The sequence below is a fragment of the Ictalurus furcatus genome, chromosome 13 (assembly GCF_023375685.1).
Source record: "Ictalurus furcatus strain D&B chromosome 13, Billie_1.0, whole genome shotgun sequence".
Classification (NCBI taxonomy): domain Eukaryota; kingdom Metazoa; phylum Chordata; class Actinopteri; order Siluriformes; family Ictaluridae; genus Ictalurus; species Ictalurus furcatus.
The window spans coordinates 28,674,887-28,698,391 of record NC_071267.1 but is presented as its reverse complement, the minus strand read 5'-3'; the positions used below and the strand labels follow the sequence as shown (position 1 = coordinate 28,698,391).

The window sequence follows — 23,505 nt, the reverse complement described above, 5'->3', positions numbered from 1 at the left end:
AGTGTCTGTTTGGGTTGGTCTGTAATCAGGTAAGCTAAAATGAATCCCAATGCACTTGTTGCACATGGCCAGTATCTATCATTTATCACTTTAAAGAATGTTTATGGACAATGATTCATATGTTTATTGTATATGCACCTAATGAATATCCTCAAACACAACCGAAGTATTGTTAGTATTGTACGTCTCATTAGAGTCTGAGTGTCCTATTGTTCAGGACAGAGCTCTATAGCTGAATATGGATATTCTATCATTAAAGTGCACCTATTATGCTTTTTCAAATATTACCTTTCATGTAGTGTGTTATAGAGCTGTTTGTGAATGTAAAAATGTCTACAAAGTTTCAAAAATCAAAGCGTATGACAAAAGAAGGAACCGATTCTGAACAGCTGAAACGAGTCGTTAGTGATTCCAGACTTTACTTCCTGTACTAACCTACGTAGGTTTGTAACAAAAAGCCCCGCCTCTGGTCTTCATCGGCTGCTCGCTGACAGACGGAGCTGAAACCGGTTACGGTAGTGGGCGTTTCCTTTTCAACACACGCTGACAGCAGTAGACCAATCACAACACACTAGGATGTCTGACCAATCAGAGCAGAGTATGCTCTCTGAAAGGAGCAGTTCAGAATGAATCATTTAGAACGGATCATTTAACGAGTCGTTTGTGACACCGGGGGGAAAGGAAGTATTTATTGATAGAGACTTCAAAGCACTCTCCGGATAAAGACATCTGACAAATGGCATAAATGTAAATATAAGAGGAGTAAAGGAAATATAATCAGCGTGTAATCAGGGAGAATTCATTAAAAGACCCACAGCAGTAGTATCCAACATTATTTATCCATCATGTCACCTCTCCATCCAGATCTATTTCATTTCACCTGTGTCCATTCTCTCCTTTGCTCTGTCTTTGTCCTATTACAAGCAAAACAACATTTTGAAGAAGAAGAAGAAGAAGAAGAACAGGAAGACGAAGAAGAATAAGAGGAAGGAGAAGAAGAGGAAGAGGAAGAAGAGGAAGAAGAAGAAGAAGAAGAAGAAGAAGAAGAAGAAGAAGAGGAAGAAGAAGAGGAAGATTCTTTCCCACAAGAGTGTGCACATGCTGCAGGGAGCGTGGATGACCGACGAAAGACAGAAGTGCGTCAGGAGCGCGCAGAAAGCCGTGTGGAGGAGCGAGGAGAGAGAGAGAGAGAGAGAGAGAGCGAGAGAGTGAGAGAGGGGGGGTGAAGGAAAAGAAAAACAGTACTGTACAGACTTCCGGTTAAGAAGCGCTTTCTCTCATGACCCTGACTGCTGATCTTTCATCTGAAAGAGAGAAAACACTGAGTGAGAGACGGAGGAGAGGAGAGGAGAGAAAAGGAGGAGAGGAGAGGAGAGAAAAGGAGGAGAGGAGAGGAGAGAAAAGGAGGAGAGGAGAGGAGAGAAAAGGAGGAGAAGAGAGGAGAGAAACATCCTCCACACACAACTTTATGGCTTTACTTCTCTTTTCTGAAGAAAAAAATCCTGAACGGTTTGACGCTGAAGATGAGTGCAGTGTGTCCGGATTCTCGGTGTGAAGGTGAGTATGAAGCTGCTGTTTTCTATTCATTAAAACTGAACTGAATTAATTCATCACTTTCTTTCTGCCCACATCTTTCACCTGAAATATTCAGTTCAGACGCTGAAGCACAGATTCAGAAGCCTGTGGAGAATAAAGAAAGCACTTAGTTTTTTATTTATTTATTTAATGATGAGTCTAAGCACTAACATTTTTTTCTTTGTTTTTAATCATTTTAGTTCCTTTTAGAGAACAAAGCATGTATCACGTAAAAAAAAGCTCAGCAGAGCAGAAGCTCAGATCAGATCAGATCAGATCAGATCAGATCAGTCCTGATTTCTAGAATAAAACTGATCACTATGTTTAAAATATAAAATTAATTAATCTTTTTATTAAATTCACCAGTTTGAGACTTTTGAGCTGCAAATGTAAAAACATTAGTTCTAAAACTGAAAATATTTTTTCACATTTTATACATGTTCAGATTTAAATGATTTACAATCTAGTTTTCTTTGAAGTTATTTTCAAATGTATTTTTATTTATTATAAAATGATTTGATGACGTCTTCTCAGCTTTGAGTGCAGGGCTACACTGCTTATCTTCATGCTCTTAATAAGAATCTTTTGTTTGGAACTTATTTCAAAAATAACATTTATTCATGCAAATAAGGTGATAAGATGTGATTTATCCAAAAATCTGATCAATGTTTAACATTTCCTTCTGTTTTGCTTTAATGAAATAATGAAATATCTTCCACTCAAATATCTCCAACAGTGTATTTTGTGAGCACTTTATCTGGGTCAGTGAGGCGGGATGTAGGGTTTAAAAATAACGAGGTCCAAAAAGTATGTTTGCTATCAGTGTCGGAGGTGAAAAATATCAATTTTCTGTATATGTTCATATGCAGACGTTGGATAGTAACAGATTTAAACCCACGTCAGTGTAGAAATGTGTCTCTGACTGACATCAGCTCCATCACGTCTCGTCTCAGCCTGGTCTACTCCAGCATCGCTCTGCTTCTGTGGTCTCTCTCAGTCTTTTCCTTCTGTCTCTCCTGCGCTCTTCTTCTTCTCTCATCTCTCTGCTCTCCATCACCTCCCCCCTGTTTCTCATCTCTTCTTGTCCTTCAACATTACAGTCTTTCTGTTCTTCTCTCTCTCCGTCTGTATTCACTTCCTGTCCCTTTCTTTGTGTCTCCGGCCAACATGCAGTAAAAATCATTTAGTAAAATTAAAAACACCTTTATTTAATCTTTGTGTTTGAGTTTGAATCATTTTGGATTTGAATGATAAAAATGTGTCTCAAGCAGCACGTAAACGTAGGAAAAATGTGTTTCATACGAGATGATATCTATACAATATTATAATAATATACACTGTATTATGTCACTAGACTTATGTAATGAAATTGAACCTCTAGGCTTCACTGTAAATCTCTCTGTGTAGTCATCAGGTATTAGAGTGTTTGAATGAGATCAGGTCAGTTTGTGTTTGTGTTAAACACAGTAACATCATGCTAATGATATTCTGGGTACAGTGGGTAGAACCTGCTCTTCCTCTCTCATCTCTTTTTCTTTTCTCTCAGTCTCATCCTGTCCCCTGTTGCGTCTCTTCCCAAAGCTGAGCTTTAACTGATGCAATCTTTTCATCTTCGTCTGTGTCAGTAAAGAAAGTAAACACAGTAAATTGATATTTATTTGTAAATGTTATCGGCCTCGGCCAGGATAATCTTACAACGAAAATAAAAATACATGTTGGTATGTCATCATTTTAACATGCATCTCAACTCTACTCAAACCGATATGAAAGAAAAGCATATCATTATCAGTCTGTCACTGGATGGATGGAATTAATGTTAGCTGGCAGTTAGATGGTTAATTCACTCAGGATGGAAGTCCCTGTTTATGGAGGCGCGACCGCACACAGGAGCTGCATATCAGATGAAGTCTGACTGGATCGAGATGAATCATGCCAATGAACTACAAGCAGAACTCTAGCAAAATTCTCTAGTTACCTAGTGATCAAGATTAGGTCTGATGTACACATGGAGGTGAACAGGGTTAGGAGTTAGGGGTTAGGGGTTAGGGTTAGGAGTTAGGGGTTAGGAGTTAGGGGTTAGGGGTTAGGAGTTAGGGGTTAGGAGTTAGGGGTTAGGAGTTAGGGGTTAGGGGTTAGGAGTTAGGGGTTAGGAGTTAGAGTTAGGGGTTAGGAGTTAGAGTTAGGGGTTAGGAGTTAGGGGTTAGGGTTAGGAGTTAGGGGTTAGGAGTTAGAGTTAGGGGTTAGGAGTTAGAGTTAGGGGTTAGGGGTTAGGGTTAGGAGTTAGGGGTTAGGGGTTAGGAGTTAGGGGTTAGGAGTTAGAGTTAGGGGTTAGGGGTTAGGGTTAGGAGTTAGGGGTTAGGAGTTAGGGGTTAGGAGTTAGAGTTAGGGGTTAGGAGTTAGGGGTTAGGAGTTAGGGGTTAGGAGTTAGGGGTTAGGAGTTAGGGGTTAGGGTTAGGGTTTAGGAGTTAGGAGTTAGGGGTTAGGAGTTAGGGATTAGGGGTTAGGGTTAGGGTTAGGAGTTAGGGATTGGGGTTAGGGTTAGGGTTAGGAGTTAGGAGTTAGAGGTTAGGAGTTAGGGGTTAGGGTTAGGAGTTAGGGGTTAGGGTTATGAGTTAGGAGTTAGGGGTTAGGGGTTAGGGTTAGGGGTTAGCAGTTAGGGGTTAGGAGTTAGGGGTTAGGGTTAGGAGTTAGGGGTTAGGAGTTAGGGGTTAGGAGTTAGGGGTTAAGAGTTAGGGGTTAGGGCTAGGAGTTAGGGTTAGGGGTTAGGGGTTAGGGTTAGGGGTTAGGGGTTAGGGTTAGGAGTTAGGAGTTAGGGGTTAGGATTGGGGTTATGGTTAGCGGTTAGGGTTAGGGTTTAGGGTTAGGGTTAGGAGTTAGGGGTTAGGAGGGTTAGGGTTAGGGTTAGGGGTTAGGAGTTAGGGGTTAGGGTTAGGAGTTAGGAGTTAGGGGTTAGGATTGGGGTTATGGTTAGCGGTTAGGGTTAGGGTTTAGGGTTAGGGTTAGGAGTTAGGGGTTAGGAGTTAGGGGTTAGGAGTTAGGGGTTGGGGTTAGGGGTTAGGAGTTAGGGGTTAGGGTTAGGGGTTAGGAGTTAGGGGTTGGGGGTTAGGGGTTAGGGTTAGGGGTTAGGGTTAGGGGTTAGGGTTTAGGAGTTAGGGTTAGGGGTTAAGGTTAGGGGTTAGGGTTTAGGGTTAGGGGTTAGGGGTTAGGGTTAGGGGTTAGGGTTAGGAGTTAGGGTTAGGGGTTAGGGTTTAGGGGTTAGGGGTTAGGGTTAGGGGTTAGGAGTTAGGGGTTAGGGTTAGGGGTTAGGGTTAGGAGTTAGGAGTTAGGGGTTAGGGGTTAGGAGTTAGGGGTTAGGGGTTAGGAGTTAGGGGTTAGGGTTAGGAGTTAGGGTTTAGGAGTTAGGGTTAGGGGTTAGGGGTTAGGGTTAGGGGTTAGGGTTAGGGGTTAGGGTTAGGAGTTAGGGGTTAGGGTTTAGGAGTTAGGGTTAGGGGTTAGGGGTTAGGGTTAGGAGTTAGGGTTTAGGAGTTAGGGTTAGGGGTTAGGGTTAGGGGTTAGGGTTAGGAGTTAGGGTTAGGGTTTAGGAGTTAGGGTTAGGAGTTAGGGGTTAGGGGTTAGGGTTAGGAGTTAGGGGTTAGGGTTAGGGTTTAGGGGTTAGGGTTAGGAGTTAGGAGTTAGGGTTAGGAGTTAGGGTTTAGGAGTTAGGGTTAGGGGTTAGGGGTTAGGGTTAGGAGTTAGGGTTAGGGTTTAGGAGTTAGGGGTTAGGGTTAGGAGTTAGGGTTAGGGTTTAGGAGTTAGGGTTAGGAGTTAGGGGTTAGGGGTTAGGGTTAGGAGTTAGGGGTTAGGGTTAGGGTTTAGGGGTTAGGGTTAGGAGTTAGGGTTAGGAGTTAGGGTTTAGGAGTTAGGGTTAGGGTTTAGGAGTTAGGGGTTAGGGTTTAGGAGTTAGGGTTAGGGGTTAGGGTTAGGGGTTAGGGTTAGGAGTTAGGAGTTAGGGTTAGGAGTTAGGGGTTAGGGTTTAGGAGTTAGGGTTAGGGGTTAGGGTTAGGGGTTAGGGTTAGGAGTTAGGGTTAGGGTTTAGGAGTTAGGGTTAGGAGTTAGGAGTTAGGGGTTAGGGTTAGGGTTTAGGAGTTAGGGTTAGGGGTTAGGGTTAGGAGTTAGGGGTTAGGGTTTAGGAGTTAGGGTTAGGGGTTAGGGGTTAGGGTTAGGGGTTAGGGTTAGGGTTTAGGAGTTAGGGTTAGGAGTTAGGGGTTAGGGTTAGGGTTTAGGAGTTAGGGTTAGGAGTTAGGGGTTAGGGTTAGGGTTTAGGAGTTAGGGTTAGGAGTTAGGGGTTAGGGTTAGGGTTTAGGAGTTAGGGTTTAGGAGTTAGGGGTTAGGGTTTAGGAGTTAGGGTTAGGAGTTAGGAGTTAGGGGTTAGGGTTTAGGAGTTAGGGTTAGGGGTTAGGGGTTAGGGTTAGGGTTTAGGAGTTAGGGTTAGGAGTTAGGGGTTAGGGTTAGGGTTTAGGAGTTAGGGTTAGGAGTTAGGGGTTAGGGTTAGGGTTAGGAGTTAGGGGTTAGGGTTAGGGTTTAGGAGTTAGGGTTAGGGTTTAGGACTTAGGGTTAGGGGTTAGGGGTTAGGGTTAGGGTTTAGGAGTTAGGGTTAGGAGTTAGGGGTTAGGGGTTAGGGTTAGGGTTTAGGAGTTAGGGTTAGGAGTTAGGGGTTAGGGTTAGGGTTTAGGAGTTAGGGTTAGGGTTAGGGTTTAGGACTTAGGGTTAGGGGTTAGGGTTCTGGGTTTATAGCTGCTGGTAATGATGATGCAGTCGGGGGATTTTAAGCACTGTTCCTCCAGCACTTGTATTTTTACAGTCAAGTCTCATGAAACGATGATGGAAAAAGTCAAATTGACTCATTTTAAATCATTCAAAAAGTCAAAATGACTCTCATTCAGCGTTTCAAAAGTCAACGTGATTCATTTTAAATACTTCAAAAAGTCTACACTTCTGGTCTAGTTACAGTGCAGAACTTGTTGCTCAGTCAGCTCATGTGGTGGTGTTTCCTGGAGGGAATCAGTGTACAGGTTCTACAGTTCTGCATTTAGAGGAGGTTTTGAGCTCCTGAGCATGTCTACATGTGTGAAACATAATAACATTGATTTCTTTGTTTAAAGGAAGCGAGATGACTACGTCCACAGACATGGTGAGTATGAAGATCACGCCTGAGGTCCTGCAGGAGCTGCTGCGCTATTACAACCTGTCCCGTCAGGAGTTCATCCACACGTACAATATCCGGCCCCTGGTGTACGTCCCCGAGCTGCCGGCCGGAGCCAAGGCCATGTTCGTCATCATGTACACGCTGATCTTCATGCTGGCGCTGGTGGGAAACAGCCTGGTGGTGTGTGTGGTGGTGAGGAAGGGCTCAAGTCAGAGCGCCACCAACATCTTCATCTGCTCTCTGGCCATCAGTGACCTGCTCATCACCTTCTTCTGCATCCCCTTCACTCTCCTGCAGAACATCTCAGCTCAGTGGCTCGGAGGTGAGCAGCTCACAGCATGAGCATTTCCACTCGCAGCCTGATGAGTACAGGACATGTAATATCAGCACAGGACTGATTATATCCCTTCATCCCCTCATCCCTTCATCCCTTCATCCCCTCATCCCTTCATCCCTTCATCCCCTCATCCCTTCATCCCTTCATCCCCTTCATCCCTTCATCCCCTCATCCCTTCATCCCTTCATCCCCTCATCCCTTCATCCCCTCATCCCCTTCATCCCCTCATCCCTTCATCCCTTCATCCCCCCATCCCTTCATCCCTTCATTCCTTCATCCCTCTCTGAGAGTCGGTGCTGTAATTACACTCGACTCACTCCATCACAGGCTCAGTGTGAGTCTCTGCACTTCATTTCTACTCTAGATAAAGTTGTAGCTCTTTAAAAGCCACTTCACTTTAACAAAAGCAGCTGTTTATAAAAACACTTCAGAAATAAAAAAGAGGAGATAACAATAAAGGAACACGACGCTGTTTCTGCTCCTCGCAGGCGTGTCGATGCCTGACTCTGTTTCTGTTCACAGGTGTGTTGGTGTGTGTGTGTGATGTTTGTGTTCACAGGTGTGTTGGTGTGTGTGTGTGATGTTTGTGTTCACAGGTGTGTTGGTGTGTGTGATGTTTGTGTTCACAGGTGTGTTAGTGTGTGTGTGATGTTTGTGTTCACAGGTGTGTTGGTGTGTGTGTGTGATGTTTGTGTTCACAGGTGTGTTAGTGTGTGTGTGATGTTTGTGTTCACAGGTGTGTTGGTGTGTGTGTGTGATGTTTGTGTTCACAGGTGTGTTGGTGTGTGTGATGTTTGTGTTCACAGGTGTGTTAGTGTGTGTGTGATGTTTGTGTTCACAGGTGTGTTAGTGTGTGTGTGATGTTTGTGTTCACAGGTGTCTTGGTGTGTAAGACAGTTCCGTTTGTCCAGACCACAGCGATTGTGACGGGGATTCTCACTATGACGTGTATCGCAGTGGAGAGATATCAGGGTATCGTCCATCCACTCAAAATGAAGAGGCAGTACACACCACAGCGAGCCTACAGGATGCTGGGTGAGTCACTGGACACACTCCTTCATCACCGTGCTTCATGACAGGTGCAGTAGTGACTGACGGCTGTAGCGATTACAACCTATCACACACACACAAGTGAACAGTGGAAATCAATCTCGGTCCAGAGCTCCAGATGAAATGTCCCAGACGGCAGCGCGGGTTTAAAGGTGTAACGATGAAGGCTGACGTGTGTGTCGTCGTTGTTATTGAGTATTGATCCAGAAATCGTTTAAATCACTGCTCAAATAACAACTTTAACAACTAACGGGGGGAACGAAGGAGAGGTGAGCAGAATTACGGGGAAAACCACAACGATGAGATGTGGACATTGACTACAATAGGAAACTAAATCAGCTTGTGCTGTTGACATGGGAGCAGCGATACAAAGCAGGAGGGTGTGACCTTTCTCTGAACTTTCACCTTCAACACACAAATGAGTGACTGGATCTGCGCCATCTCACCTCTTTACTGGAGGTTTTATTTCAACAAACAAAACGGAGCCAAATAAAATATTGACGCAATTTACGGCTTCTAATTCCTTCTGCTGTTTAGTGTCCGGTGTAGTGACAGAGTGGGCGGGGCTTTGTGATAGACACACAAATCACCACAAATAACTGTGTAAAAGTGGGGCTATTATTTACTGCATAAAAACCTCTCAACAAAATTCAGTACAGAAACCGTGTCATTAATCTGCAGATTAAAAACCAGCTCATAGTCACATGATCATTATTATTGTGTGTCTTGCTCTACAGTAGCAGCTCGTTAGCAGTAAACACTCTTACTGTTACTGCACACCTATATTTCACAAAGATATTATTTATAAACCTGTGTTGTGTTTGAGATCCATGACAGCAGAGTATTCTTGTGAATTGTTTTTAAACAAAAGATCAAAAGGTTAAACAATAAAGACCATTTTCACAGCTTTCTTTGTTCATATTTACCAAGAGTGCCAATATTAATGGAGGGCGCTGTACATACATACATATATATATATATATATATATTGCTGGTCATGTAATCTGTAAAGAACAGTATCATGTTATTGCGGTTTCTCTAGCTCAGTCGACATGTCACCCTGGCCGTACTGTGTAGTTCTGAAGGGACAGCTGAAATTGAAGGCACCCTGAGGCTGTGAAGATGATTCTCTGTGCCGTATTAACGTCTTCTCCTGCGAATGAAGCTGAAAGAAAAAAGGGAAAGACAAGCAGAGTGTCCTGAACTTCAGGTCATGGCTGATGTTTCATGCTGGCCACGTTTCCACGTAACCGCCTCTCATGCATCATTCAGCGGGAAAGAACCACATCTCTGACAGTTCTATTCATTCGTTCATTTATGATTTTAAACATCTGGCTCGGCTAGCGATACTCACGTTCCTGTTCACTTAGAAATGACATCCACTGAACATTTAAATCACACATCTGAGCCCTGGTCCTGATTTCATCCTTCTGAATAAAAGATCCGTAGCAGAAAGTGGTGTGTGTGTGTGTGTGTGTGTGTGTGTATAATCAAATAACTGTTCTTTCCTCTAAGCAATTAAAAGAGAAGAATACTAACTCAAGGCAAAGACTCCATGTGCAGATGCTTCACTCCTTTCTGCTCTGTACATAGAAAAGAGTCTTTAGGAATTAATCACACAGCAAATCTCGACAGCGTTTAGTGTCTATTCACATTTCTATCATGGCCAGTGAAGCGTGCAGAAACTGCAAAGACCTTATTCATTCAGGCAGAAAGACAACACGATAATTGTGTGTGTGTGTGTGTGTGTGTGTGTGTGTGGTTTGTGTTTATAGGATTGGTTTGGCTGATCTCAGTCATGGTGGGGTCACCCATGCTGTTTGTCCAGCAGTTAGAGGTGAGTTATTAATGTTGTCTCTCTCAGGGTTCTTGTTGGAGATGAATGAGAGCATCTACAGAACTGTGAAGATCCTAACACTGAGTCAGTGCCCAGTTTAATCTGACACGGGTTTTAAAGACCTCGCCCTAATTCCTGCAGAGATGATTCCTGCAAACAAATATGAAACCATCACGGGTTTACACGCTCACACTCACGTGCACACAAACACACACTGCAGTTTCTTATCAGCTGTTAAAGACGAGTGACAGGACCTCCAGTCCTGCAGGTGGCGCTGTTACAATTCCACATTTTCCACGATTACCGGGAGAAGATCTGCACGTTGTTAAACATCTCGCTTTTAATGACCAATCACAGGCATGTTTGGTGCATGACACGGTGACTGAAGCCTCTGAATGTCTGCGCTTGGTTTAAGTCCTAGGTTTCACCTGTGAAGACTGCATTTGTTGTTAAAAAGGATAAACCAACATGGAGACCAGAGAGCTGTCTATAGGAGAAAAGCAAATTTTGAAGCTGAGAAAAGAGAGAAAATCAATCAGAAAGAAAAAGAAAGAAACCGCTGGTGTACTGACAAGCAGATGTGGAACGGCTTGGCCAAGGAAAACAACAGTAGATGACAGAATCATTGTCATGTGGGTTTATCCTTTTTAATAACAAGTGCAGTCTTCGCAGGTGAAACTGAAGGCTAAAACTAAGAGCAGACATTCAGAGCTATTAATTCTTTAAACAGTCATTTTAACAGGACACACCTGAGCAGCAAGAAACACCTGTCAGTCATATGTTCCAATATTTTTGATCACTAGAACAAATGGGTGGTTTCAAACAAAAGGTGCCGTGTTCTAAGCTGTTTAACACGTCTAGATGTAAATATCAGGAAAATAAAGCTGGAATTCTGATCTGTTGTCTAATATTCATCTTTTGATCTCAAACAAGTAAACACAACAGAATCAGCCTTCCTGTTCCAATACTTTTAGATGAGAATGTATAATTAGCCCTAACAGTGGAGTGAAGATATAGCGACTATTGCTTCTATGGTTAAAATTAACATCATTAATATATACCTGATCTCCAAGTACAGATAGTGGATTATAACATCCACACAACTGAGGAAATGGTTGTTGTAATTGGACTCTATTAAGGCCAGATTTTTGTTTGTTTGTTTGTCTGAGTTCATCTCATTTTAGAGATGTTTAGATTGGAACCACTGCACTGAAAGAAAAGGTCCACTGAATTTAATTGATTTAAACGTCTACATTGGTTCCATGTGAATGAATTGAGTTGTAGCCTTCATGATTTGATCATGTATCTTCAAAGCTCTGAAATAAAACTGAACACCACACACTCACCTGAGCTGAGGCTCAAAACCAGAACCCCGGAGCGCTGAGGTGCTCACTACGCTACTGAATCAAGGTAATTTAATACTGGTCGTGATTGGATTCTCTCTCTACATACTACAAACTAGTAGATCAGATATTTCTTTCAATTCATTTCATCAAGTTAAAGTCAGCTTCACAACAACAACCTGACACAGAGCGGGTTTGTCCAAAAACATATGTTGCCATAGTAACTCAGTGGGAATTACGATTTGCTACATTTGTGGAACTGAAATTTATGGTAATTGGTGAGCTACAACAACAACAACACCAACAACAACAAGAAGGTTATTGATTTATTGGTACTGATTAAGATCAGCTGGGGTTTCAGTTTTATCCCGTGTGTGGATGGGAGTTTCCCCACGAGCAGTGACATCAAATCTCCTGCAGGACCAATAAAGTTGATTTTATCTTATATGGAGGAACTGAATCTGAGATAAAAAGATCGTGATCTTCAGGTATGAGGATATTATTCACTTTAACCCCAGTAGCATGTGTGTGTGTGTGTGTGTGTGTGTGTGTGTCAGGTGAAATACGACTTCCTGTATGAGAATCATCACGTGTGCTGTCAGGAGCTGTGGAGCTCAGAGCTTCAGAGGAAGTCTTATACCACCTTCATCATGGTGGCTCTGTTTGTGCTGCCTCTGGCCGCCATGTTGTTCCTCTACACACGCATCAGCATCGAGCTGTGGATCCGCAAGAGGGTGGGGGACGCCTTCGTCCTCCACACCATCAACCACACCCAGATCAACAAGATCTGCAGGTACACTGGACCAACAAACACTCACACACACACACAAACACACACAAACTTACAGGACATGACGGGAAGAAGTAAAGAAAATACTAGAAAGTTGAGAGAGAAAAAAAATGAATTCTTCTACAAAAAAACCCATAAATAATAAGCAGCTCCTCCATTTTTATGATTCAAAACGATAACAGTCCTGCCCACTTGTTTTTTTATTGGCTAACAGGACCAGTGTTCACAGGTCAAAGTTCACTCAGATAAGGTCGTGAAGTAGAAATAACCACTTACAGGAGCAAATGCCCGTCCTTTCCCTTTCAGTGAATCTGCTTTTCTGCCATGTGAATTTTATTCATGTTTGGTCTGATCGAGTGTAGTTTTGGGGATTTTTTTGTGCATCGCCATAACAACGGCTCAGAAATTGTAAAAGGCCACGGCTAAACTGTAAATCTTGGCACCTCTTTATTAAATTATGACTTTATTGATGTTTAACAGCGAGTTATTATTCCAAAGAAACATTTGCATTTTTATAACCTCTAACTAATTTAGCACAGTTTTCTTTCAAAACGTTACGCTCAACTTACCTTCCACACAGTCCACAGCTGACACCCGACCACACCCCCTGCCATATAAGTATAATACTGTAAAGAAGTGACGAAACCAAACGATCGACTCGAATGATTCCATATGGCGCATGTGGTGCGATGTTTCTTCAGTAGGGGTTGCTACATGGTTCACGAAAGGTAGAGCAGTTCACGAATCGCCTTCTAGTGTTAACATACGTTCAGTCTCTTCTACCAAAGAGTGGTGCAGGAATGAGTCCTAAAACCCAGATATAGCACTTCCGGTTCCACTGTCCTGAAGTCAAAGGGTTTTTGGTTAAATGCCTGAAATAAGGTCTGTGGTTAACAGAAGCTCAAGAGATCAGGTTCATGTTTTATTCTAGGATATAAAATACATCAGTAATACCCCACTCCGGATTTTGTTAAACTTTTACGTGTATTGAAAAAGACGGTCGCTAAGAAGCGGTTAAACGGGACTACGGAGGTTGTCGGGGAAATTAAACGTCATGACAACGAACAGGAAACTCATCTGCGCCAGCCTCGATGTGTTTACACTCGCGCTCTTACAAACTATTCCAACTCAAACTTTACAGCTTGTAGATTTATCCGTTTATAGTGTTGTCCAATTGTAGTGTTTTTAAATAAAGCTTGAAAGAGTTGTCGGAAGCGTAGCGGTGGTGACGTTGAAGTCATGTGACCGTGCTGTAGTTCGATTATAGTCTAACTTTAGCTTTTTTACTTCTGGCGATTTTGTTTTTAAGCTTCAAAATTCATAAAACTTGTGTAAACTTGTGTGAAGATTATCTTGATGAACAAAACGTGTAAGAGTCGTAAACTTTTGTTGGTCAAAGAGTTTATTTTCTGCAATAATCCAAAAGCCAATGGAGCAATCCTCCTGGATTTATATCGAGGGAACCGGGGTGAGGATAACTTCCGGGTTGGTCTACAGAAACACCTCATCCCTGCAGCACTCTATATATTAGAGCTAAGAGGAACACAGGTAATTAAAAGGGCTCATTTGTTATAAAATGCCTAATAATTGTAAACTTGGAGCTCTGTTTTTATCAGGATTGTTTATATCTAGGTGTAGAACTTCCTGGTGTGATGGGACAGAGCATTGCTATAAGTAGTGTGTAGACAGGAAGGTAATAACCGTAACACATCTGGCCTCCTGGTGAACTCCGTCTTGTCTTTTGTGGACACAGGAAGAAGAAGCGTGCGGTGAAGATGATGATCACCGTTGTGCTGCTGTTCACCATCTGCTGGGCTCCTTTCCACACCGTCCACATGCTGTTCGAGTACAGTGAGTGAAAATCCACTCGGAACCACTTGCACATATTTATAATTAACGTGATGTTCAGCGGTGTCAGAGATTTACTTTATAATCGACATCACCTTGTATTTCTCACCGTTTCCTCCATTACCCACAATGGCACTGAACTCCCTGCGGATAGTGGTGCAGTGGGATTTAGACCTTCATCTGTACCTAAAGCGAGCGATGCAGCGGCACTTTAGTCCTTTAGTCTGTGCTTCTCTCTCTCCAGTTTCTTACTGTATCTTTCACCTGGGAAGTGCATCTTAGCCAAGGCATTAATGTACATCAGTGCTCATTAAAGTCCATTTATGTAGCTTTAATTATTTTACTCTCTCTTGCTGTTTGTTCCTCAGATAATCTGGAGCACAAGTATGACGAGGTGACCCTGAACATGATCATGGCCGTGGTTCAGGCCATCGGTTTCTCCAACTCTTTCAACAACCCCATCGTTTACGCCTTCATGAACGAGAGCTTTAAGAAGAGCTGTGTCTCGGCTGTGTCCGCAATCCTGCGCAGGATGAGAGTGCACAACGTCAGAGTTCACTTCACCAAGCCTCGTCACGCCACCAGCGCTAACGCTAACACCAACAGCTTGGAACTCCATGACCAGACCAGTTGAATATTATATAAAGTGTGGGTGTACTGATCTTTTGGGCATTTGGGATGTGATATAAGGCCGTGTTCATCATCACAATTATTACTGAGTTCAGGAGGAGGCTGAGTACATACATCTCTGAACTCCTGAGAGAAATTCACACACATCCTGGAAGACGACATGAGGACATGAGTTCTTACAGGAATCCTTATTCTGGACAAATGAAGGATGCATGTCATGTTTTGTTTTCTCTGAGAAGTCGATCACAGGATTTTGTTCTCTGGATAAGTGTAACATGAGATTTTGATAATTTAGTGTCCTGTGATACGATGTTAATTATGATGATAAATTATAAAAATGTAATTAGTTTTAGTGTTGTTATTGTCTGTGAAAGAGTGGAGGAAGAAAACAATTCTAATCTAAATCCTGATTGGTTACAGGGGTACAGCGGAAGGGAACTGTGTGCTGATTGGTTAGAGGGGTACAGGGGAAGGGAACTGTGTGCTGATTGGTTAGAGGGGTACGGGGGCGGGAACTGTGTGCTGATTGGTTAGAGGGGTACTGGGGGAGGGAACTGTGTGCTGATTGGTTACAGGGGTACAGGGGGAGGGAACTGTGTGCTGATTGGTTAGAGGGGTACAGGGGGAGGGAACTGTGTGCTGATTGGTTAGAGGGGTACTGGGGGAGGGAACTGTGTGCTGATTGGTTAGAGGGGTACAGGGGGAGGGAACTGTGTGCTGATTAGTTAGAGGGGTACAGGGGGAGGGAACTGTGTGCTGATTGGTTAGAGGGGTACGGGGGCGGGAACTGTGTGCTGATTGGTTAGAGGGGTACTGGGGGAGGGAACTGTGTGCTGATTGGTTAGAGGGGTACAGGGGGAGGGAACTGTGTGCTGATTGGTTAGAGGGGTACAGGGGGAGGGAACGCTGTGCTGATTGGTTAGAGGGGTACTGGGGAGGGAACTGTGTGCTGATTGGTTAGAGGGGTACTGGGGGAGGGAACGCTGTGCTGATTGGTTAGAGGGGTACTGGGGAGGGAACTGTGTGCTGATTGGTTAGGGGGTACTGGGGGAGGGAACTGTGTGCTGATTGGTTAGAGGGGTACAGGGGGAGGGAACTGTGTGCTGATTGGTTAGAGGGGTACAGGGGGAGGGAACGCTGTGCTGATTGGTTAGAGGGGTACTGGGGAGGGAACTGTGTGCTGATTGGTTAGGGGGTACTGGGGGAGGGAACTGTGTGCTGATTGGTTAGGGGGTACTGGGGGAGGGAACTGTGTGCTGATTGGTTAGAGGGGTACTGGGGGAGGGAACTGTGTGCTGATTGGTTAGCGGGGTACTGGGGGCGGGAACTGTGTGCTGATTAGTCACAGAGGTGTTTTGGATGGAATCCCATTTGTTACAGTGGCATTCGGGCAAGATGTGTTCTCTGATTGGATACAGTGCCCTTAGTCGCAGGAACCGTGCTCTGATTGGTCACAGTCGCCTTGTGTGCAGGAACCGTGCTCTGATTGGTAGCAGCAAAATTGGGAGAAGAATCTGTGCTGATTGTTTACAGCTGAATTTCATGTGGAAACTGTGGTCTGACTGATTATTACTGATTACCTTCTTTACCACAGTGACCTGTACATGTCATGCTAGTAGGTAGAATATCCCAGACGTTAGCCGTAGTTCTTCCTTTTGAATGTCTGTACAACAGTACAGCAAAGTGAAGAACAAATGTACAGTCCCTTCCAAAAGTATTGGAACAGCATGGCCAATTCTTTGGTTTTTGTCATACGCTGAAGAGATCTGGACTTGAGATCAAAAGATGAACATGAGGCGAGAGGTCAGAACTGCAGCTTTCATTTCCTCATATTTTGCACATGGCGCCGTTTGTTTGATCGAAAATATTGGAACGTGACAATTTTTCTCTTTTCTGATTATTTCCAGGGTTCTTGAAGTGTTAAATGTGTTGGTAATGTTTCAAAGGACACCTTAAATATACTGACTGCAATACTGACATGTAATCAGTCTTCTTACTTTCTTTATTTCAGGCTTTTCCAGCCCCAATAAAAAAAAAGCTCCCAAAATGTCTTAATGCATGTCTTTGTGTGCAAAGATTGGAATGCGTTTCAAGAGCTTAAATAACTAATAAACTGATGTACACCTCATATCAGGGTTAAGGCAGGGTGAATTCTCCTAACAGGAATATTCCTCATACTCGGAGAGTTTCTCCTGCGAGGAAAGGAAGTATTTCTTGAGGTTTAGGCCAGTTACTGTAATGTTTTTAATGTGCTGAATTAGAATTATATTTAAAACACTTTTCCTTCAGCAAATTCAGAGATATTTAGTCAAAGACAGCTCGGGTTTAATTACTTTCTCTCAACGCATTTCGGACTCCGCTCATTAACGGACGTGTCGTCATACAGCGCTCTCATCCCATGAGATCTGCGTATCTTCTACTCCATAAAGCAGCTCTTCTCTTGCTTTTTTAAATGACTGTTAAACACTCCGCTCCACTGCAGCGTTAGCATTCGAGATGGTGCGTCACACCTACACAGCGCCATTGTTGCTTAATGTTCCTAAAGAGAGCATCATGTTCATCATGTTCTTCATCAGCATCCACCTCGTGTTTTTGGAGTCGGAATTAAAGGGAGGCTGATGATGCTACAGCTCACAAAAGGTGAACAAGAGTTTTGCTATCAACGCTAAACGGAGTTTCCACAATAACCAAAAACAAATCAACCGTTCTGTCCTTACTTTCCACTGCTTCACACATCAGGAACATCTCCGATTGAAATTCTGTGCTGGCAGTGTGGTTGTGGAAAGTAATATTCCCCGCTCCGACTCTCAGGCAGTTCCGAGGAGCACTTGAGGAGATGGAATGTGCAGAAGAATAACTCCCACGTCACAGCCACGTCAGATGGCTGAGGATCAGGGAAGTGCTCGAGAGTTTCGTGAACTGCTCAGAAGCACTTAAAAATGTTTCTTGTTGAGAAGGACAAGGAATAACCCAAACTGGAGGACATCAGGTGGCTCCAGAAACATGAACAAGCTTCACATCTGCATACAGCATGCTGGACTTCAGAGATTTCAGCTCATATCTCAGGGAACATGCACATAAGAGAGCTCTCCCTCTCTTTAAACACGGCGCTGGAGATGCTCTCAGTCCGGGTGTCGAGATCTTTTCACACATGAAGCTCTTCAGCGGTCCTTCAGAAAGCAGGTTTACTACAATACTAACCAGGGTTCCTCAGGGGGAGACACAGATACAGTTACATTTACATTTATTCACTTAGCAGACGCTTTTATCCAAAGCGACTTACAAATGAGAAAATACAAGCAAAGCTTACACCTGACTGCTGATCTTTAATGGAGAATTTATTCACATTCACGGTATATATACACACAAAACACAAGCTTGAAACACAGGGTGTCGCATTCCACAACAGAAATCTCTAAAACTCTTATTAAATTAAATCAAAGCAAACTTCTTCACTTCTTCAGGAGCCCAGGAGATAATCCAGATCATCCACTGACATGTGGCTAGAATAAAAAATAAACATCCATATATATCCTTATAGACTGCCATGTCATACACACACACACACACACACACACACACACATACACACAGACACTAAATCCATATACTCTCAATATATAGCTAACATTATAATTGTGTGTGTGTATATATATATATATATATATATATATATATATATATATATATATATATATATATATATATATATATATAATTTTTTGTTGAAATTCATCCCAATTAATGGATTCCTATGACATTACCAACTGTTTGTGTGTGTGTATATGCAAACATGTGTGTGTGTGTGTGTGTGAGTGAGTGAGTGAGTGAGTGTGTGTGTTAGGAGACGAGTGGTATATGGAAGTCAGGCATGTCGAACAGAAGGCTTCTCCGTGGAGGATTGGGTTCTTTGTCCGCTCTGTGTAAGAGTTTAAACAGACCAGTGCCGATGTTCATGGGGATTCCCATTATTATACACTCAGACACACCTGCAGAGAGAGAGAGACAGACAGAGAGAGAGACAGACAGAGAGAGACACATATAGACAGAGAGAGAGAGACATATAGACAGAGAGAGAGAGACAGAGAGAGAGCGAGAGAGAGACAGAGAGACAGTAATATATTGAGTGGACAAATCAGTGTTGTGATTACAGAATCTCAGTGATATTTGTGTTTATTCTCTGTAGCTGTATCAGAGTTCGGCTGTGTTTACGCTACGCATCATTTCACTCAGGCTCCGCCTCCAACGTATACACATATTTACAAGTATAGTTGCTATCCTGTGTCTTGCAGAACCCCAAAGACACTGTTAGGCAGTCACAGTGAGGGGGTAATGCAGCACACTTTCAGTACAATCCTGTCATAAATCACTGGTCTAACACACACACATCAAAATTATTATAAGTTTAAATTGTGTGTGTGTGTGTGTGTGTACGCGCGCAGTATCTCCACATCTGTCTGTGTATTTATTCTTCCAGACATTGTTTTCTACTTTTATATTCACACAAAGCTCCATCAATCCATCTGTCCACCCACTAATCTGTCCTCATACACCCACTCCCTCCCTCCCACCATCATCCCTCCCTCCCTCCCTCACTCCCACCATCATCCCTCCCTCCCTCACTCCCACCATCATCCCTCCCTCCCTCCCTCACTCCCACCATCATCCCTCCCTCCCTCCCTCCCACCATCATCCCTCCCTCCCTCCCTCACTCCCACCATCCTCCCTCCCACCATCATCCCTCCCTCCCTCCCTCCCACCATCATCCCTCCCTCCCTCAGTTATCCATCTCATCCTCTCACATAAACCCATCGACATTCGTTCTTTCAATGACGTTCATCCATCCAACCATTCAAACACATATACTCAATGATATCCATCCATCTGCTGAGATCCAGCTACATAAAACAGCACTCGAGAAAACAGACCATCAGTTGGCCATCTCTCCATCCATCTCTCCATCATCCACATCCATCCATCCATCTCTCCATCCATCTCTCCGTCATCCACATCCATCCATCTCTCCGTCATCCACATCCATCCATCTCGCCATCATCCACATCCATCCATCTCTCAATCCATCTCACCATCCACTACATCCATCTCTCCATCATCCACATCCATCCATCCCTCTCCATCATCCACATCCATCCATCCATCCATCTCTCCATCATCCACATCCATCCATCCATCTCTCCATCATCCACATCCATCCATCTCACCATCCACTACATCCATCTCTCCATCATCCACATCCATCCATCCCTCTCCATCATCCACATCCATCCATCCATCCATCTCTCCATCATCCACATCCATCCATCCATCTCTCCATCATCCACATCCATCCATCCATCTCTCCATCATCCACATCCATCCATCTCTCAATCCATCTCACCATCCACTACATCCATCTCTCCATCATCCACATCCATCATCCATCTCTCCATCATCCACATCCATCCATCCATCTCTCCATCATCCACATCCATCCATCTCTCAATCCATCTCACCATCCACCACATCCATCCTCCATGACCTGACCTGGTCCCTTCACACACACAGCGAATTTATCGCTGAAACAGTCGTTGCACTATGAAGTCGTCAGTAGGCGTTCCTAATACTGGTTGCCATAGCAGTGGGCGGCACAACTAGCATTTTACTTATGACAACAAATCTGTTTTCTTGCTGCTAAACAATTCAGCATTTTTGGAGGAGCACACTGCTCCTCCAAAATTCCAGGTCGCACACTGCTCACTGCTCCAGGTCGCAAAATACACACTGCTCCTCCAATTCCAGGTCGATTCATAACATTTCCAGTTGACTGGAAATGTTATGAATCGACCTGGAATTGGACGCGTGTCTATATCGTCTCAATGCACTGTGAAGAGGACGGTTCGGCGCACACAGAGAGGTAGCCGTATGGAAAAGTACCTCATGTCCACGGTTAAATATGGAGGTGGATCTTTAATGTTTTGGGCTGTTTTTCTGCCAGAGGATCTGGACATTTTGTTAGGATACATGGCATCATGGACTCTATCAAATATCAACAGATATTAAATGAAAACCTGACTGCCTCTGCCAGAAAGCTTCAAATGGGCCGTGGTTGGATCTTCCAGCAGGACAATGATCCAAAACATCATCAAAATCAACACAAAAATGGTTTACTGACCACAAAATCAAGGTCCTGCCATGACCGTCCCAGTCCCCTGACCTGAACCCCATAGAACACCTGTGGGGTGAACTGAAGAGGAGAGTCCACCAGCGTGGACCTCCAAATGTGAAGGATCTGGAGAGGTTCTGTATGGAGGAACGCTCTCAGATCCCTCAGCATGTATTCTCCAACCTCATCAGGCGTTATAGAAGACTCAGAGCTGTTATCTTGGCAAAGGGAACTAGCACAAAGTATCGACTAAAAGGGTGAAAATAATTGTTGCACACCGATACTTAAATATATTTTTTGGATAAACCTGTGTTATGTTTACAATTGTTTGATATCCATGAGAGCAGAGTATTCTTGTGAATTTTTTAAACAAAAGATAAAAAAATAAAGACAATTTTTCACAGCCTTCTTTGCTCATATTTACCAAGGGTGCCAATATTAATGGAAGGCACTGTATACAAGTATATATAAATATAATTTAAATTGATTTTGCACGCTTACAGCATTATAGTATCACAGATCGCATTTTTATTTCAATATTGTGCAGCCCTATCTTCATCCATCCATCCATCCATCTCTCCCTCCCTACTCACCACACACAGAGTCTTTCTGTCCGAAATACGCAGCATCGAACAGATGATCAGCGGTCTTCTCGAAGGAAGCCAGCATCAGGACGCTCTCCTTCATCTTGGCCAGGCCGAAGCGAGTGATGCCCAGAATCTCCCCCTGACACACACACACACACACACACAAAGTTAAAGTACAGAAGTGTCCCCAGGTGTTCGAGTCCTCATGATCCCGAGCAGTTCCTCTCTCTCTCTCACCTTGTAGGACATGAGGTCAGCGAGCAGCATGACATGGCGCCGGTCGATGCTCATGCCGTGATTCACCATGGTGTACTGGATCTCGTTAATGATGGTCATCCTCGCAGCCTCGATACCCAGCGTCTTCTCCACCTACTCTCACACAAAAAAACTATTTCAGGGAACAAATAAGACTGGAACACAAAACCAAAATAATAATAATAATAATAATAATAATAATAATAACCTCTTTAAAGATTCCTCCATTCACTGAAAACTGTCATTTAAAGTAATTTAGATTTAGAGTAAACATTCAGTGAACAGGTAAAGCTCATGACAAAAAATTCATAACACAAATAAAATGATTTTATTTTTGTGCCAGAGTCACATCACCCTGCAGATCTCGCCTGGGCTCCCCCTGAAGATAAGCAGGGTTGAGTCTGGTGAGTACCTGGATGAGACGACCTGGGGAAAACTAAGGTTGCTACTGGAAGTGGTATTAGTGAGGCCAGCAGGGGGCGCTCACCCTCTGGGCTGTGTGGGTCTAATTCCCCAGTACAGTGACGGGGACACTATACTGTAAACACAGCAGCGTCTTTCAGATGAGACGTTAAACTGAGGTCCTGACTCTCTGTGGTCATTACAAATACCAGGACACTTATGGTTAAGAGTAGAGGTATAACCCCGGGGTCCTGCCCAAATCCCCCACTGACCCTTCTCCATCACCCCCTAATAATCTCCCTCTCTGAATCAGCTACATCACTCTCTCCTCTCCACTAATAGCTGGTGTGTGGCGGGAGTTCTGGAGCAATATGGCTTCCGTCACATCATCCAGGTGGAGGATACACACTAGTGCTGGTTTCTGAGATTCCCCACCCCCATCCCCCCAACTATGTAAAGAGCTTCGAGTGTCTATATAAATGTAAGGAATTATTATTATTATTATTAAAAGACTTTTACAGAGGAATATTCGGAGGTTGGAGCAGCTTCCCGTTATTCTGACTCTTCATCTGGTTTACTGGATAAAAGTGCCGTGTTAGCGCTCTAGTGTTAGCGAATGTAACCCTGAAGATGTTTATACATCACTAGTTAGCTAGGTTAGCTTAGCCAGCAGACGTTTCGCTAACTTATTTAATTAAGGTTGTAATTTTCTGGCAGATTTTTAGTGATGTGAGACTGTGTGTGTGTGTGTGTGTACCCTCTGTGTTTCATCACTGATGCACACGCACCTCATACGTGTTGTTGGACGTGGTGCGGTTGCCGTTGACGCCGTGTGTTGCCATGACAGCACGCAGGTTATCTCCCTCCACCAGCAACTTGAACTTCTGACGGCCGCTTTGCTCATCGATGTGGATCACAGCACGGGAAACCTCGGGAATGCCCTGTACAACAACCTACACGCACACACAGAGCTGTGTAGTTACATCATCTGTGTCACATGATGACAATAACAAGAGCACATCACACACAGACTTGGGTACAAACCCCATGCAGACAGTGTGTGTGTGTGCGTGCACCTTGGGTAGCTCCTGTTTGAGTGACTGCAGGACATAGTACATGGAGCTCTTGCTGTTCTCTCGAGGAGACACACACACCACCGCCTCACCGTGCACCGCTATATCACCCGGCTTCACTCGCAGCTTACTCATACAGATAGAGTACCTCACTGTCTCTGCATTCACCTACACACACAGACAGGGGGCCAGGGGGAGAGAGACAGACAGAGAGACAGGGGGAGAGAGACAGACAGAGAGACAGGGGGAGAGAGACAGACAGAGAGACAGGGGGAGAGAGACAGACAGAGAGACAGGGGGAGAGAGACAGACAGAAGGCCAGAGGGAGAGAGACAGGGGGAGACAGACAGAGAGACAGGGGGAGAGAGACAGACAGAAGGCCAGGGGGAGAGAGACAGGGGGAGAGAGACAGACAGAGAGACAGGGGGAG

At 43.9% G+C, this 23,505-nt stretch overlaps 2 protein-coding genes across 4 annotated transcripts in view; one reads left to right on the top strand and one right to left on the bottom strand.

Annotated features, from left to right (window-relative positions):
* Positions 1-6,246: 6,246 nt before the first annotated feature.
* Positions 6,247-14,808, top strand: qrfprb (pyroglutamylated RFamide peptide receptor b). Its single transcript, XM_053639722.1, has 6 exons — positions 6,247-7,082; positions 7,974-8,132; positions 9,923-9,984; positions 11,885-12,120; positions 13,871-13,968; positions 14,334-14,808. The coding sequence occupies exons 1-6, from the start codon at positions 6,725-6,727 to the stop codon at positions 14,597-14,599; spliced, it is 1,179 nt and encodes a 392-aa protein (XP_053495697.1). The 5' UTR covers positions 6,247-6,724; the 3' UTR covers positions 14,600-14,808.
* A 3,481-nt stretch (positions 14,809-18,289) lies between these two features.
* Positions 18,290-23,505, bottom strand: part of polr3a (polymerase (RNA) III (DNA directed) polypeptide A) — a 39,679-nt gene continuing 34,463 nt past the window's right edge. For 2 of the 3 annotated variants that reach the window (XM_053639678.1, XM_053639679.1), the window contains 5 exons: positions 23,079-23,243; positions 22,791-22,955; positions 21,583-21,714; positions 21,352-21,484; positions 18,290-18,584 (listed from right to left, as the gene is read on the bottom strand). In XM_053639678.1, the coding sequence (XP_053495653.1) occupies positions 18,436-18,584; positions 21,352-21,484; positions 21,583-21,714; positions 22,791-22,955; positions 23,079-23,243 (744 nt within the window). In that variant the 3' untranslated portion in view covers positions 18,290-18,435. Of the gene's footprint in view, positions 18,585-21,351; positions 21,485-21,582; positions 21,715-22,759; positions 22,956-23,078; positions 23,244-23,505 lie in introns of those variants that run through there. The other variant, XM_053639680.1, reaches the window with a different exon arrangement.

Bases quoted from the DNA above. Each gene is read 5' to 3' on its own strand.
- qrfprb (XM_053639722.1), top strand. From the start codon at position 6,725: ATGACTACGTCCACAGACATGGTGAGTATGAAGATCACGCCTGAGGTC. The intron at 7,083-7,973 runs GTGAGCAGCTCA...TTGTGTTCACAG, and splicing joins CTCAGCTCAGTGGCTCGGAG to GTGTCTTGGTGTGTAAGACA. The intron at 13,969-14,333 runs GTGAGTGAAAAT...TTTGTTCCTCAG, and splicing joins CCACATGCTGTTCGAGTACA to ATAATCTGGAGCACAAGTAT.